This window comes from Panthera leo, chromosome B3 (genome assembly GCF_018350215.1).
Source record: "Panthera leo isolate Ple1 chromosome B3, P.leo_Ple1_pat1.1, whole genome shotgun sequence".
NCBI classification, from domain to species: Eukaryota; Metazoa; Chordata; class Mammalia; order Carnivora; family Felidae; genus Panthera; species Panthera leo.
Genome location: NC_056684.1, coordinates 84,378,827 through 84,394,326, shown reverse-complemented (window position 1 = coordinate 84,394,326; position 15,500 = coordinate 84,378,827). Strand labels below are relative to the sequence as shown.

General features: G+C 46.5%; 1 protein-coding gene across 1 annotated transcript; it reads left to right on the top strand.

Moving 5' to 3' along the window:
- Positions 1-11,889: 11,889 nt before the first annotated feature.
- On the top strand, positions 11,890-15,154 carry NFKBIA (NFKB inhibitor alpha). The gene is made up of 6 exons (XM_042942987.1): positions 11,890-12,241; positions 12,832-12,940; positions 13,276-13,486; positions 13,780-13,868; positions 13,996-14,256; positions 14,566-15,154. Exons 1-6 carry the CDS (start codon positions 12,015-12,017, stop codon positions 14,611-14,613), a joined length of 945 nt encoding a protein of 314 aa, XP_042798921.1. The 5' UTR covers positions 11,890-12,014; the 3' UTR covers positions 14,614-15,154.
- The last annotated feature ends 346 nt before the right edge of the window (positions 15,155-15,500 follow it).

Here is a 15,500-nt window from a genome sequence, read left to right as displayed (position 1 = left end):
TCTATTATCTCTGATTTCATTTCCTATTAGTCTTCCCCTGAGTCACTTTAGGTCACTCACACTGAGTCCTTGCTGTTCCTCAAAGGTGTTCCCACCTCAGGGTCTTTGCACTCACTGAATACTGTGCAGACCATTCTTCCCCTAGATACCCACACAACTCACTCTTTCCTTCCTTCAGATCAGTCTGTCAATGTTGTCCTTTTAACCTCCCAGCCGCCCTCCTTAAAATTTTAAGAGGTCCTCTTTTTTTTTTTTTTAAGTTTATTTTTCTTAGTAATCTCTATGGAGCTCAAACCCATGACCCCAAGATCAAGAGACACATGCTCTTGATCGCCAGTCAGGGCACCCCAAATTTTTAACATGTCCTCTTGCCCTGACATTTCTATCCTTTTCCCCTTTTTCTCTTCAGCACTCTCACTAATTTATTATACATTTCACTCATTTATCTAGTACATTTGTGTCTCCTGCACAAGGGACCCTCCCTGAGAGCAGAGTTTTGACCATATCCCCCAAAGCTACAAGAGTGTATAGAAGAGTGAGAGTGCTCAAAACAGAGGTTTGAATAAAGTTCCGTTCCATATTCATACTTTCCACAGAGACACTCTGATTTGCATGAAAAAAATATTCTTTCTAAGCAAATTAATATTATAAGGAGGGTTACTTAAAGAATGATTAAGCAACCTGGGAGATTTAACTGCTTTCTAGATTCCTCAAGCACTTTTAAGTGTTAGGGATAAAGAAGCCATATACAATAGCGGTTCTCAAAGTGGTCCCGGGCCAGAAGCAATAGAGAACAGGGAAGTTGTGAGAAGTGGGTTCTCAAGCCCCACTCCAGACCTCCTGAATTAAAATCTTGGGGGAGGCAAACCATAACAGACTCTTAACAAAAGAGAACAAAATGAGGTTTGATGGAGGGAGGTGGGTGGGGGATGGGCGAGTGGGGGATGGGCATTAAGAAGGGCACTTGTAAAAAAAAAAAAAAAAGGGCACTTGTTATGATGAGCATTGGGTATTGTATGTAAGCGATGAATCACTAAATTCTTCTCCTGAAATTCTACTATACATTAACTAGAATTGAAATAAAATTTGAAACATTAAAAAAATAATTAATAAATAAATAAAATCTTGGTGGAGAGGTCAGCATTACCTGTTTTAAAAGCTCTTCAGGTGACTCTAGTACAAGCTGACGTTTGAGAACCCACCACTGATCTAGAGGAAAGAGCTGTGGGCTAAATACATAGAGAGCTGGATTCAAGTCCTGATCTATTTCATTGGGTGATTCTGGTACATCCCTTAACCTCATCTACTTCCATCTGTTCACTTAAAAAATGAAAGAGATGCTGTATTTTTATTACATGCTTTTAATGTCCTAATGGTACATCTTTAATTCACAGCCCCAAAGGACCCCTTTAGTTCGCCTTTGTATGTTTGTGAGTAAACATCGTATCTCAAGTAAAACCTTTTCTTTCAGCCTGGCCTTTTTCTTCTCAAGTCAGCCTTGAGAAGAATTAGTGAGCAATTCACACAGACACACTCAACACTCTTCACAATGATCATCCCCTTGCACGGCTCACCTTTTTCAGCCTCTGGGACAGCCCTCTCTCCTGGTTTCCTTCTCATTTCTCTGAATGTTCTTTCTCAGTTTCCTCCACTGGCTTCTTAGCCTCAGCACACTCCTTATGTGCTATTATTCCCGTCTTCCACCTTGGACCTCTCCACACAATTCCTGCGTGGCTTTGTCTTCAGCCTGCCTTTATTTCTCGATAAGGGCATGACTTTTAGATATTTCATTCTCTTAGAACTGCCCACATTAAATCACCTGTTCTATATCCAGCAGGCTCTCAAATAAGCATGTCCAAGACAGAACTCAGTCTCTTTCTCCCAACCCACTTCTCCTGTTTCCCCACTGGCAGCCCAAGTCAGAAATTGAGAGCTCCTAGATGCTTCCTCTCTCCTTCCCTCACATCCAGTTAGTCACCATGGCTGGCAGATCCTCATTCTTGGATCTCTCTTTAGCCATCTCTCTTCTTCATGTTCCAGTCACTGCCTTTACCTGGTCACCAGCTTCGTGTCTCACCCACTCCAGTCTATCTGCCACACTGTCTTCTGAAACACACACGGCTGATGGCCACCATATAAACTCCCTCGGTGGCTTCCAGGGTGCTGTGCCAGCTTCTCTGCTTGGTCACATGGCCACGCACCATCTCCTTCCTGCCTAACCCTCTCATCTTCCTCTACCACACACCAAGCCTCCTCACACAACACCAAGTTGTTCTACAACTCCGTGCTTATGCTTTGCCACAGGCTCAACCTTCTCTGGCATGCCCTTCGTACCCCTCTGACTGACCCCTACTTGTCCCTCAAAAGCCATCCTTGACCAGCCCTCCCCATCTGCTGTGGCTTCCCCTGTTCTTTGCTTCCAGAGCACTTTGTTCTTACCTCAACCAGAGCCCTTAACACTCCTTACTAGAATCACTCATTTACCTATTTCTCCACATCTATAAGGTCCTTGAGAATGGGAGCCCTCTTTGATTTTCTTTGTATTTCCAGACCTCAGTACAGTGCCTGGTACAAAATAAGTACATAAGAAATGCTTGATGAATTCGTGTTTATTTTTTGATTTCTATAATACATTTTTCTCTTTAGAGATTTCTTTTTCCATATTAGCCATGTGTGTCAATATTTCACATTATCTTAACCAATCTTTTGACTAAATGTAGCTCCAGGCAGTTAGGGACAGACGTCTTTGCTTGATCCTGGAGTAGGAACTAGGAACGTGAATTCACCCGGAAGGAAAGCCTCTGATCTGAGGTCTAGGGGTGAGGAATAAGAGCCTGTCTGTAGGAACTGTGATATTTTGAAAGCACCAAATTCACTGTCATCTTGAGCCTTTTTCTGTGGGGCAAAAGGGGTGACAGAGGTAGGGGCTTTTGTCCTCTCTTGTGGGCAGATTTCTTTGGTGAGTTTTCCTTTTGTGGTGCCTGTGGCCACAAAGGAGGCTGCCTCAGGAACCCCCACCTATTTTTAGCCTCAGTTCAACACCCTCCAGACAGCAACCTTCTCACATACCACTATGTTAACTTTCAATCTTGCTCTTGCCAATATGAATCACCCAGGGTTGGCCTGGAAAATTGCTAGACCTGAAATGAGAACAAAAAGATTGCAGCCAAAAGGTAAAGTCTCGGACAGTGGAAAGTTGCAGTGATGCCCTGACATCTAATATGTCTAATAGCCCCCCTTTGCTACTGTTACCCAAAATTTCATGTATATTCCTATGTAATGTGATCTGAAAGAAGTTCTCTGTGATCAGTCTGAGATGTGGAGCCTACACCAGAAAACCTAAACTCCTCCCTAGGATTTCCTCTTTAAGGAAAACTTATCTGAAAAATGAGTGGTTCTAGATGTTACCTGAGTCAGATAGACTACACCAGGCTATTTTCTGATTAGGTTAGTTTCTGTATGCTTTGTTAAACTAGGTCTGTCAAACTCTTGACGTATGATATTTGCTGTTGGAAATTCTGCTACTGAAAGCCATCACAGATCACCTTGGAAGGGCAGCTGCTGGGCCTTCCCAGTTGCACCTCCACTGGGTCCAGCCAGCCATGTGTCCATGCACCTTCAGCCTTGCGGTCCATTGATGGGAATTCTGGGGATGCATCATCCTGCCTGGCAAGCTCTCAATCAACCAGACTGACTCCCCCGTTCAGCCTCGTTCCCCTCATTCTACATCCCCAAAGGATTTTTGACCCAGGGGGTACTCTAAGCAAATGTTCAACTATTCCTCTAGACTGGAGCTCCTGCCCCAGTTTCCTTGTTGATCTCCTGTCCTGGGGAGCTGGTCTAAGCACTAAGCAAGACTCTAAAACCTCATCAATTTCCAAAGTAAAGGAGTCTTCCTCCTAACTCTGGGGCCCACCAGAGGTAACTCTCAGGCAGCAAAAGAAGAAAAAAGAGAGAAAAGAGGGGGACGCAGGTGCTGTCCAGGTCTATTTATAGTCTCCTCACTCTTCTTACAAATGCTCTAATGTCCAGGTGTGCTGCATCTATGGTGGCTCTGGTTTGACTTCCTGTCCTCCTAACAGCCTTTATTCCACAATGCCTCCTTCCTTTATAAAGTGAGAATAACACCAAGGCAGAAGCTGGGCCAGATGAGTTCTTGAGATGATTTTCAGATAGAGGAGAAAAGTTGATTGGATGAAAAGTCAGGTAGTGACAGAGAAGAAGAGTCAAAGAACAATTATGATAGGTCTGAGGAAAAGGGGATATTCATGCCTTAAACAATGGCTGGACAAAGGAGACACAGAAGAAATGAATGCTTTTCCTCCACACCCAGCAGTGCCCATTCCATCCCACATTCTTAAGTGTCTAACTGGAATCAGATGAGGACATGAGGAATAATTAGGCAGCGCAAGGCAACGTGTGACCACGGGCCCCGTACGTAAGACAGACGGTAAGAATTAGAAGGGTTCAGAAGAGAACAGAGTTCTCCAGGGAGAGGGAGGACAGGGAAGGACTCTTGGAAAGGGCCCGCCCTGGCAAGGAAACAGAAAGAAGTTGGTCCTTGGACCGAGCAAGAGAGCAGGGGACATATCCCAGGGAAGCCCAGAGAAGTTGGAACAGAGTGTTGGTGCCGGGGAGAAATGGGGACTAAGAGTGGCCAAGCTAGGCAGAGTCTGACTCTGGAGGGTTTTAAATGCTGCCTGAGGAATTCAGACTCCATGCTGCAGGCCACGGTAGGTCTCTCCAGGCTCTGCTACAGGAAATAACATGACGAAATGTGTGTTAGAAACAATAGTGAAAGGGAATTTAATTGTATAATTGCAGCCCTTGTATGTTACTTGAACTTTTAACCATGTGCAAGTGTTATATTTCAATTTAAAAACTAATTACCATAGAAAATACAATGTATAACTTGTGTCAATATCTTTGCAAATGTTTAAAATAAAAATTGTCAAGGGGTGCCTGGGTGGCTCAGTCGGTTAAGTGTCCGACTTCGGCTCAGGTCATGATCTCGCAGTTTGTGGGTTCGAGCCCCATATCCGGCTCTGTGCTGACAGCTCAGAGCCTGGAGCCGGTTTTGGATTTTGTGTCTCCCTCTTTCTTTGCCCCTCCCCTGCTTGAGCGCTCTCGCTCTCTCTCTCTCTCTCAAAAATAAATAAACATTAAAAAATTTTTTAAATAAAAGTAAGCAACATTGTACAGTGTGGAGAGCAAAGAAAGGAGGGGCAGCACGGGGTGATAGGTTTGCACGCTGACTTCTGCCTTCTGAGTGAGGGGCTTATCCCCTTCTGAGCCTCTAATTCCTTTAAAACAGAAATAATGGTACCCACCCAACAGAATGGTTGTGAAGATTGAAGTATGCCAAGTGGCAACCCTGGTAAGCATTCAAGGACTGTACCCATAGATGAGAGGCTACTATGGTAAAACAGGGCCTTCACTAATGAGGGGACCGTGAAAATGGAAGGAGGGTGGTGCTGGAGTCACAGCGAAAGCAGGATGAGAGGAGGTGCTCAGCTAGAAGGGTTTCAGGAGAAGGAACACTCACAGCTTTCCCTTGGGACTGTGACGAACGATGGATGGATGCACTGTCGTGGCACTAAGCATCCAGCCTCAGTGGACATCTTTAACCTGACTTTCCCAAAATCCCCTCAAGAAAACGGGATTCCTCAGAGAACAGTTATTCCACAGACGGCCTGAAGATGTCACTGGAGACAGTTCCATCCACACTGTGCTCCTCCTCTTGGCGGCTGGATCCTGCCATTTGTGAAGGAAAAATTCCACTGTGGCTCCTTACCTAATTCCCCTTCCTCCATGCTCCTGACCTGTAGGCAGCGTCCTCTTTTTCGTGTGAATCCTTGTCCTTCCCCGTATCTCCCCGTCCTGATGCCCAGGCCACCTGGGGGTGGATCTGAGTCCTTTATGGACAATGTCAATGTTGTGACTGGGTTACATGTGTGCTTCCCTGTTCTCTCTCCATTGTCTGTTCATATAGATTATTTACCAAGACCTACAGTCATGCTGTCACCCCCACCCATGGTCCCCTTGCTTCCTGAGTTTCAGTCAGTGAATGTCGGGGCACTCCCATTCCCTATCTCCCACGGTCTTTAACTTCTCTTCTAAATTGTCCCAGTTTTTAAATATTAACATTTAAAGATTTGGAGATGCATTAATCCACTTTGCTTTCTGAAAATATTAGTGTTCTTGGCACAATAATCCCTAAACTGTAGGCTATAGGCAGCCCTAGGATATAGGAAATGATGAGCATTCCTGAGCCAAGCTGAGTGACTTATCCAGAGGCAATATGTCACAGTCATGAGACTAGCCTCTGACAGCAGAGACCTGGTAACAAAGGAAAGCCATTCTAGGCCAATTTCCCCCTTTCTCCTGCTCACAGCTCCTGCTTGTGACTCTTCTTACTCTGTCTCTCATTTAATTTCAGTATTTACAAATAAGCCTAAAAATAACTTTCAGAATCAATATTTTTATAGGTATCCCTCATTAATTGCTTCCGAGACTCATCTCAATTTCTAATACTTATCCAAGTAACCTGGGGCTCTACTCCAGAGGAGAGAGGCTCTAAAAGGAGTTTCGGGAAAGATATTATCTTATGATTACAAGAAAGGGCTGAGGATCAAGGTTCCTAAATCTTTATTTGTAAGCTGAAGCACATCTTTTAGCAGCTATGATTCTGTTTACCTTTGTCCTAAATCATTCCCAAGACCTTAGACCAAAGAGGGGAAAAAAATGTCCACATATAGTTTCTTTTAAAAAAAAAAAAAAAAACATTTATTCATTTTTGAGACAGAGAGAGATACAGAGTGTGAGTGGGGGAGGGGCAGAGAGAGAGGGAGACACAGAATCCGAAGCAGGCTCCAGGCTCTGAGCTGTCAGCACAGAGCCTGACGTGGGGCTCGAACTCACTGGCTGTGGGATCATGACCTGAGCTGAAGTCTGAAGCTTATCCGACTGAGCCACCCAGGCGCCCCTACCTAATGTTTCTGATAGTAGATTTTAACTCTGATGCTGACCCCCTGCCACCTGACTATGGTGCCCAAGAACAGGGACCTCCTATCATTCATGTCCTGTATCCTGCTACCAGGCTTCTGTGTGGAATTGCCCGAATGCTGAAAATGTCCTCATGCCCTGACTAAACTCAGAATGAATTTAACATACCAGACAAAACAGCAAATATAATGGCATGCAGAGGAAGCAATGTGCTCTTAAGCCTCCACCCCCTTCCTGATCCAGCTACTCCTCCCTAAACACAACAGAACATAAACAACCCCACACACCTATAGATATTACTTGGTTACTGCCAACAAACAATGAAAAGGGAGAGCCAGGAATTTTGGCCAGGGTGACACGTGCAGGCCTCCTTCTCTGACAGCAGGTTGTCCAACATGCAGACTGGGCACCAGTGGTTGGGGCACCCCAGTGGTTGGGGCACCAGCAGAGCAGGAACACCTTGAAGAGGTGTTCATTAAAAGGAGTTAAAATAAAATAAAATAAAATAAAGTAAAATAAAATAAAATAAAATAAAATAAAAATAAAACAAGACTACCTAAGTAGTCTTTGTGAGAAAAATCAGAACTTTGTTGAATTTGTTATACTTGTTTTACAATGCAATGTTTAAAAATTCTTTGGGGGAAAGATAACTCTCCTCTTAGGGCTTAGAGCCTCTGATTTCAATCCTGCCTGCGAGGAGCAAAGCAAAACTTCCTGGACGGACACAACTGCGGTCCCGGCCTCCAGTTGCACAGAGGAACAGAGACCCTGCGATACCAAGGAAGTGAAAGGCTAGTGCCTTCACCCAAAGCACCATAAAAACATCATATCTCAGCTGAAAAAGAGGTTGTACACACATAAGCCTGTGGGCTCAACTTAGCCAGAAGATGCAGATATGTATTTTGTTTGGTTCCCACGTTTTAAAATCTTCACATCGAAATCCATTTTCTGATTATTTTTTCTTTAACAATGGAACATCAGTACTGAATTGTGCTGCTTGGTAAGAATTGCCTGAGCTGAGTGTGAGGGACGTGGTCTTCCAGGTCTAGTCTGTTAGAGATGCCACTACATCCCTCTTGGACGCACATGGCTGGCCTCACTCATTTGTGAAACTCTCCTGGCCCCTATGCATTAGGTATTTGAGTTTGAGACCCTTTAAAGCTTTGATCCCCCATTAATTTGCAGAATTTGTAGCAAAAGAAACACATGAAAGCTTTGACAGTGTTATTTTCAGTTCAGTACAAATGAAGGTCCTGATGGTCTTTCCTCAGAAGAGGTCCCAGAGCTTGGGAGCTCCAGGTTCCGAGAGGGATGGAGGGCAGCAGTTGCTAACTATCACAGGAGGAAAAGACAGGGCCTGGGACTGAAAGCGGAATATAAATGCCGAGTTTCCTAATGGGGCTGTCCATCTGTGGTGTGCCTGACTTGCCTGCCCTTCAGGGCGGTGCCATGGCCACTCTCTCTTCCAGTCTGGCTGTATCAAGCAATCGGGTAGCTTTCTTCCGGGATTCAGTTTGCTGGGGCTAACACAATTTTAGTTTCAATGGGCAGGGCAACTGGCATAGGACACCCTGTCCATGATGTTCAGCAAAGCCAAATATATTGGACAATGCTCTAAGCTGCTAGACCACTGGGCACTTCAGAGGGTAGGTTCAGTCCACACAGTGCATTTCCTACCCAGGAGGAGTGCATGAAGGGCCTGTGTTCACACAGGCCTCTGTCGGTGCTCCTTCTTCCATGGGGGTGCTCCTGCCCAGAGTGAGGCCCAGTGAGCATCACTGACCATCCTGTCATTCTCTCTGGCTCCCTTCTGGGCTAAAATATAAAACTACTTTGAAGTTAACATATTCATTCCTTTTCTTTTGCATTAAAAATTTTAAAGGCAGGGGCACCTGGGTGACTCAGTCAGCTAAGCATTAGACTTCGGCTCAGGTCATGATCTCAGGGTTCATGGAATGAAGCCCCAAGTCAGGCTCTGTCAGAGCCTGGAGCCTGCTTTGGATTCTGTATCTCCCTCGCTCTCTGCCCCTCTCTCCCTTGTGCTCTGTCTCTCTCTCTCTCTCTCTCTCTCTCTCTCAAAAGTAAACAGTGAAAAAAATTAAAAAAGGAAAAAAAGGCAAATGACATTAAAAATGAGTTATCTAAGGTTTTAACATCTTTAGAATGTTGGGAGAAGTCTAAATGCCCAAGAGTTCATAAAGGTGTTGTTAAGCCAATCATCAGTCTTGCTGTCTTATTTTGCCCCACCTGCTCGTTTTCTGACTTCCAAGTACGTTCTTTTATTGTCTAAATTGTAACGTTTGTTGATTTAAACCACATAGAGCTACCTATGATAGAAAATATGTTGGATCACATTATTCAAAACTGTCTCCCAGGTTGCAGAAAATCATAGGGTACCTCCTTGGGAATCCCCACCACAGAGACAGGTCATCAAGGCTCAGCACCACCCAAAATTTCCAAAAGCACTATGACAAATCAGGGAATGCCTGGGCCTGACTCTTACCACTAGGTGTCACACTACACAATCAGGAATAAAGACTACCAGTACTTAAACTCCATCAGGAACACAGAGCATTAAGAGGTGCAAAGAAAGATATTCTTGAGATACTTTTTATTTATGCATGATTTTCTTTTTTAATGATCATTTTTAAACCTGGAGCTAAAAATCCTCCTCTAAGGTATATAAGTGGGGCACTTAGAGTTCAAGATTTCTGTACTTTTTTTTTTCTTTTACAGACATGAATATTTCCAAACAGGGGAACATCTACCCTCTATTTTACCTCATGATTGGAGTAGAAAATATTTTGAGTATCTTCTTCAAATTATAGTATATTCAATATATACTATATACTTTCACATTTTCACAACATGTTTTCAACAGTGTTAACACAACAATTGCTTTGGCCAAATGATTAATATGTTGGGATAGAAATTAGGTAAACTGCCATGGAGTGCCTAGGTAAATTTCTCTGCACTTCAGTTTCTTTGGGGGAAAGTAGGAACAATACCTATCTTACAAAATTAGTTCTGAGAACGATGTTTGCATAAAGTCTTGGAGTCCTTCCAAAAACTTATACTGTGATATTTCTAAGAGACACAGTCACCCTTAAGCAGCTATACATGCATTTGTGAACAAGCAAAATTTTTAAGCTCAGAAAAAACCTTCAATGACATTAAATCCAATCTTATTATAAAAGCAGGTATACCACAGCAAAGTTAACTAATCTCTCCAATTAATGTGTAGTTAATTAGAGGTAGAGACTGGAATTGAGATTTACTTGTAGTTGCTGTTCTACCCTGCCTCAATAATTATATATTTTGTACATCATGTGCCTCCAGAGACAATGGAGTCTATGCTTGGGAATCTTTCATTGTAACATGTGATCATTACTATCCTGAAGGTTTTATATTTTGATGTTAGGTTTTTTTCCCCCTTATATGGTTTATCTTACCCCCACTGAACCAGATTCCCTATATTCAGATAGTTGGAGGGGTGTTAGGAGAATGGCCAGTCAAGTTAAAGATGCTTGCAATAATCACCAGAAATTTCTGCACAACTATAGAGCCTTCTGGGGCTAATTCTGAAGAATTCAGACCCAAGTTGCTTTATTTTGCCTGGACCAATTCTAGAAGTAGATGAGTTCAATTACAGGCTTGTTGGCTAGGAGATGGGGGTGGGGCAGGGAACATATGTTCTATTTCTGCAGGTGAAACCAGAGGATGAGGAGTCTGGAGTAGTTACACATATTGCCGGGAGAGGTCCAACTGCTTCCACCCCCACCCCCACCCCCACCCCAGGACAGGTGTGCATGGAGTCAGCAAGGCGGTAATGTTAGGGCTGCCATGAGCCTCCTTGTGGTGTGCTTAGCAACTACTTTATTAACCATCCTTAAGGCCCAATCTTGTGTAAGGCACTACTCAACTAATTAATTCTTTAGCCTCTTCCAAATGCTCTTGGAAAGTCGCCCAGCTCGGCACCCAGAAGCAGTCACAGGATCCATTCTCTACAGCAGCACGATGCAAATCAGAGAACATGACCTCAATAATTATTTTGTTAACGCAAGGTAGCAACCTATAACCTCTACTACAAAGATTAACACCTTGCTTTACTTGAAAAAACATATGGTCATATTCAGCATTTTCCCCTGAATGCAGGGCAGAGTGCTTCCCTCTCCAGTCAATAGGACTGTTAATCCCGAGGAAACTATTTGAGGGTTCTCCAAGCATTTAGACTTTTAATGCCAAAGCATTCACAACTTCTACCTGAGGAGAGGGAGTGCTCGGGGACTTGCTACCTGTCCCTGTGCTGCAAAGAGCCTGGTACTGGCAGGATGGCAGAGGCAGTCTGCAACCTTCTAACCCGCCAGGGCGTCCTTCCCCGCAGAGAAAAGTTTGGGGAAACAAATCCCCTCGTCTAGCCATCATTTCCACTCCAGTTTTCAAAAGAGCAAAAATCGGAAAGGACCGGCAGTTTGGCAAACCCCAAGGAGGAACTGCCCGGCAGGTCTGCGTTCTTTGGGATCTCAGCAGTCGACGACCCCAAATCGAATCGAACGTGGGAAACCCCAGGGAAAGGTTTCTTGCAGAGGGACAGGATTACTAGGTGCAGGCTGCAGGGAAGTACCGGGGGAGGGGGCCTTAGTCGGGAGGACTTTCCAGCCACTCAGCGTTCATCAAAAAGTTCCCAGTACATGACCCCAGTGGCTCATCGCAGGGAGTTTCTCTGATGAACCCGGGCTCAGAGTTTAGGCTTCTCCCCCTCCCACCCCCCCGCCCGAGCAGAGGACGAGGCCAGTTCTCTTTTCTGGTCTGACTGGCTTGGAAATTCCCCGCGCCTGACCCCGCCCCAGAGAAATCCCCTGCCAGCGTTTATAGGGCGCCGCGGCGGCGCTGGCGAGCCCACAACAGTCGCAGCCAGCGGTCCTCCCCTCCTTGACACTGCGAGGCAGCGAGCGCGCAGCCCGCGGCCGAGCGCACCTGGGCAGCAGTGCCTGAGCTTTCACCGCGCCATGTTTCAAGCCGCCGAGCACGCCCAGGACTGGGCTATGGAGGGTCCCCGGGACGCGCTCAAAAAAGAGCGGCTGCTGGACGACCGCCACGACAGCGGCCTGGACTCCATGAAGGACGAGGAGTACGAGCAGATGGTGAAGGAGCTGCGGGAGATCCGGCTTGAGCCCCAGGAGGCGCCGCGCGGCACCGAGCCCTGGAAGCAGCAGCTCACCGAGGACGGAGACTCGTAAGTGTCGCGGGCCCGGGTGGGGACGCCGGGCCTGCAGCGCGAGGCCCGGAGGCGTCCGTAGATTGGGGTTTATGCACCGCCCCTGAGACCTTGCAAAGCAGCGGGGGGGGGGGGGGGGGGAAGGGGGGGCGCAGAGGATTAGGGTCAGATCCCGGGGCGGCGTTGCAGCAGCTCTGCCTTGCAGCCGCGCGCACCCCTCCCCCCCACCCCGGGTCCCGGTCCTCGGTCCTCTCGGCGGGGGCGGGGCGGCGGCGGGGACGCGAAGTCCCGGCTTGCATAAGAGGGGCGGGAGTTTCTGCCCCGCTGGCGGGCGCCGCGCGGCCGGGAGGGGAAGTACAGGGCGTTCCGGCCCGGCGGGAGGGCGGGGCGGTCTGGCCGGCGCCCGCCTAGGAGGAAGGGGGGGGGGGGGGCCGGAAAGTCCCTGGGCGCCTGCCAGGAACACTCAGCTCATAATAACCTCGCGGAAAACACCGCGGCCTCGGCCTCCAGAAACCCCGGCCTTGCGCAATCCCCCGCAGCCCGCGCCTCCCTGGGCCCCACGCAATGCACTCAGCGGCCCTGGGGGTTTTTCCCTCTCTTACCCTTAGGTTCCTGCACTTGGCCATCATCCATGAAGAGAAGGCATTGACCATGGAAGTAGTCCGCCAAGTGAAAGGAGACCTGGCCTTCCTCAATTTCCAGAACAACCTGCAGCAGGTGCGCCGGCTTGCCCAGCCCCGTGCCTCTGGCCCAGTGAGGAAGTTACATTCTAGCACAGTTGCTCCCAATCCTTCCTAAATTAATCATCACTGGTCATTATCTGTCCTGACCTTTTACATTGGAATCAGCCAACATCCTAGAGAGTAAAGAATATCCCATTGATTTGATGAAGACTTTATGAAAGCCCACCTGGGGCCTCTGGGATTTGTCTTGCCCCTTATACCTGTCCGGGAGGAGCATCACCCACAATCAGGAGCTCTCTGGGGTCCAAGGGAATACAGACTGAGTTTGGGCCATGCTAATGCTCTTTCTGTTCCCTCTTCTGTTTGTAGACTCCACTCCACTTGGCTGTGATCACCAACCAACCAGAAATTGCTGAGGCACTTCTGGAAGCTGGCTGTGATCCTGAGCTCCGAGACTTTCGAGGAAATACCCCCCTACACCTCGCCTGTGAGCAAGGCTGCCTGGCCAGTGTGGGAGTCCTGACTCAGACCTGCAGGACCCAGCACCTCTACTCCATCCTGCAGGCCACCAACTACAATGGTAGGTCTGCCTGTCCTACCCTGCCCATTAGAAGGCAGGTGACATGGAGAAGGGAGAGGTGGGCCAACTTTAGGAGTCCAGGCAAAAGCTTAAAACACTCAACACTTGAAAGGTTGAGAAAATATGCGTGCAAAAGGCCTATTTGATCCCTTTATAAAGTTCATTCAGAACCCATGTTCTGACTTCTTCAAATTCAGAAGAATTTGTTCCCTAAAAGGATAGGTGAAAGGTTCTTCTTGGGATCTGAGGGTTGAAACAAGTGGTTGGTTATACTTTCTTCATTGTTCTCCTAGGTCACACATGTCTACACTTAGCCTCTATCCATGGCTACCTGGGCATCGTGGAGCTTTTGGTGTCTTTGGGTGCTGATGTCAATGCTCAGGTGAGTGCTTCATGTCTCCAGATGGAATGCATCAGCTTCCAGGACCCTCCTAAGATTTCACATATTTTTGTTGCAAGCAGAAATTCCAAACTCAGCTGTAAACATCTCAAATTCCTATTGGTTTCAGGAGCCCTGTAATGGCCGAACCGCCCTCCATCTTGCAGTGGACCTGCAGAATTCCGACCTCGTGTCGCTTTTGTTGAAGTGCGGGGCTGATGTCAACAGAGTCACCTACCAAGGCTACTCCCCGTACCAGCTCACCTGGGGTCGCCCAAGTACACGGATACAGCAGCAGCTGGGCCAGCTGACCCTAGAAAACCTTCAGATGCTGCCAGAGAGCGAGGATGAGGAGAGCTATGACACGGAGTCAGAGTTCACAGAGGACGAGGTGAGTCTCCACTTTGTCACTCTGCACAAAGCACTGCCTTCCCAGGCCCCTAGAGCTACTCTTTATCCAAAGGTTTCAATGTAGTGAAGTTCTCAAACTTCAGGGTGCATGACCAGTAGTATCCCTTTTTAAAGGAGAGGAACATTAAAGGAAAACTCCTCAGCCCCTGAAATTAATTTATGTTTGGGTTATGGAGAATAGAATCCAAGAATACTTGAGTTCCTTCCAGGAGCAGCCCTCACCATTATCCCAGGGCTTTTGGCAAAGCTCTGGGAGTTTAACGTGCCTTTTTTTTCCTTATGTGTTTAGCTGCCCTATGATGACTGTGTGCTTGGAGGCCAACGCCTGACGTTATGAGCTTCAAAAAGTACCTAAAAGAACATGGACTTGTATATTTGTACAAAAAGAGAGTTTTATTTTTCTAAAAAAAAAAAAAAAAGAAAGAAAAAAAAATCAAAAGGGGTTACTTACAACCATACTTCACACTGCGTGGCCTGAAACATTTACTGTTCTGGATCAGCCCCCATTTTTTTTTTTTTTTTTCGTGAACTTTGGAAGGGGGACAAAGAAGATCGTTGGAATTCAAAGAAAACCACTTTCAAGCCTCACCTCTATGGGGTTTTTGGAGAAGGTTATCCAAAAATGTGATGAAAGGATTACATTTTATTTATTGTGCTTTTGCCATTGAGTCACCATGGATTCCGTGGCTGAGCTCAGTGGTATCCTGTGACGTGTAACAACCAGGTGTGTTGTTAAACCTTTTGGCGGTGTGGGGTTAAAAGTCACTACCTATCAAGGTTTGTGTTACCCTCCTGTAAATGGTGTACATTGTGTATTTTGTTGGTAATTATTTTGGTACTTCTAAAATGTGTATTTATTAAACAGATTTTTACAAACAGAATTATCCTGATCATTCTCATTGGGCTGCAGCAGGGTTCCTAATCTGAGAGTTATCCGATCATCCACTGGCGGTGGAGAGTTGTGTGGGAGCACTTACCACAGCCAGCCACAAAGACCTTTTAGAGAGCAGCTTCTCACGCTGTGTATGCAGGACTCCCAGCCGGGGTTTGCAGGCGGCCCCAGGGCCCTGTGTGTGGGAGGGGAGGCTGTTGAAAGAAGATAGGAAACACCATTCTCAGGCTGGGGGTGGCAGCAAGCTGCTTGGCCTACAGCTGGAAACCTCCATTGTCAATTGCTTTCATCTTGGTTTAATCTGTGCCAAGACCGTTTCACTTTAGGAAATT

Coding starts and splice junctions, on each gene's coding strand:
- NFKBIA (XM_042942987.1), top strand. CDS start 12,015: ATGTTTCAAGCCGCCGAGCACGCCCAGGACTGGGCTATGGAGGGTCCC. Junction 12,242..12,831: donor CTCACCGAGGACGGAGACTC/GTAAGTGTCGCG, acceptor TCTTACCCTTAG/GTTCCTGCACTTGGCCATCA. Junction 14,257..14,565: donor CAGAGTTCACAGAGGACGAG/GTGAGTCTCCAC, acceptor TTATGTGTTTAG/CTGCCCTATGATGACTGTGT.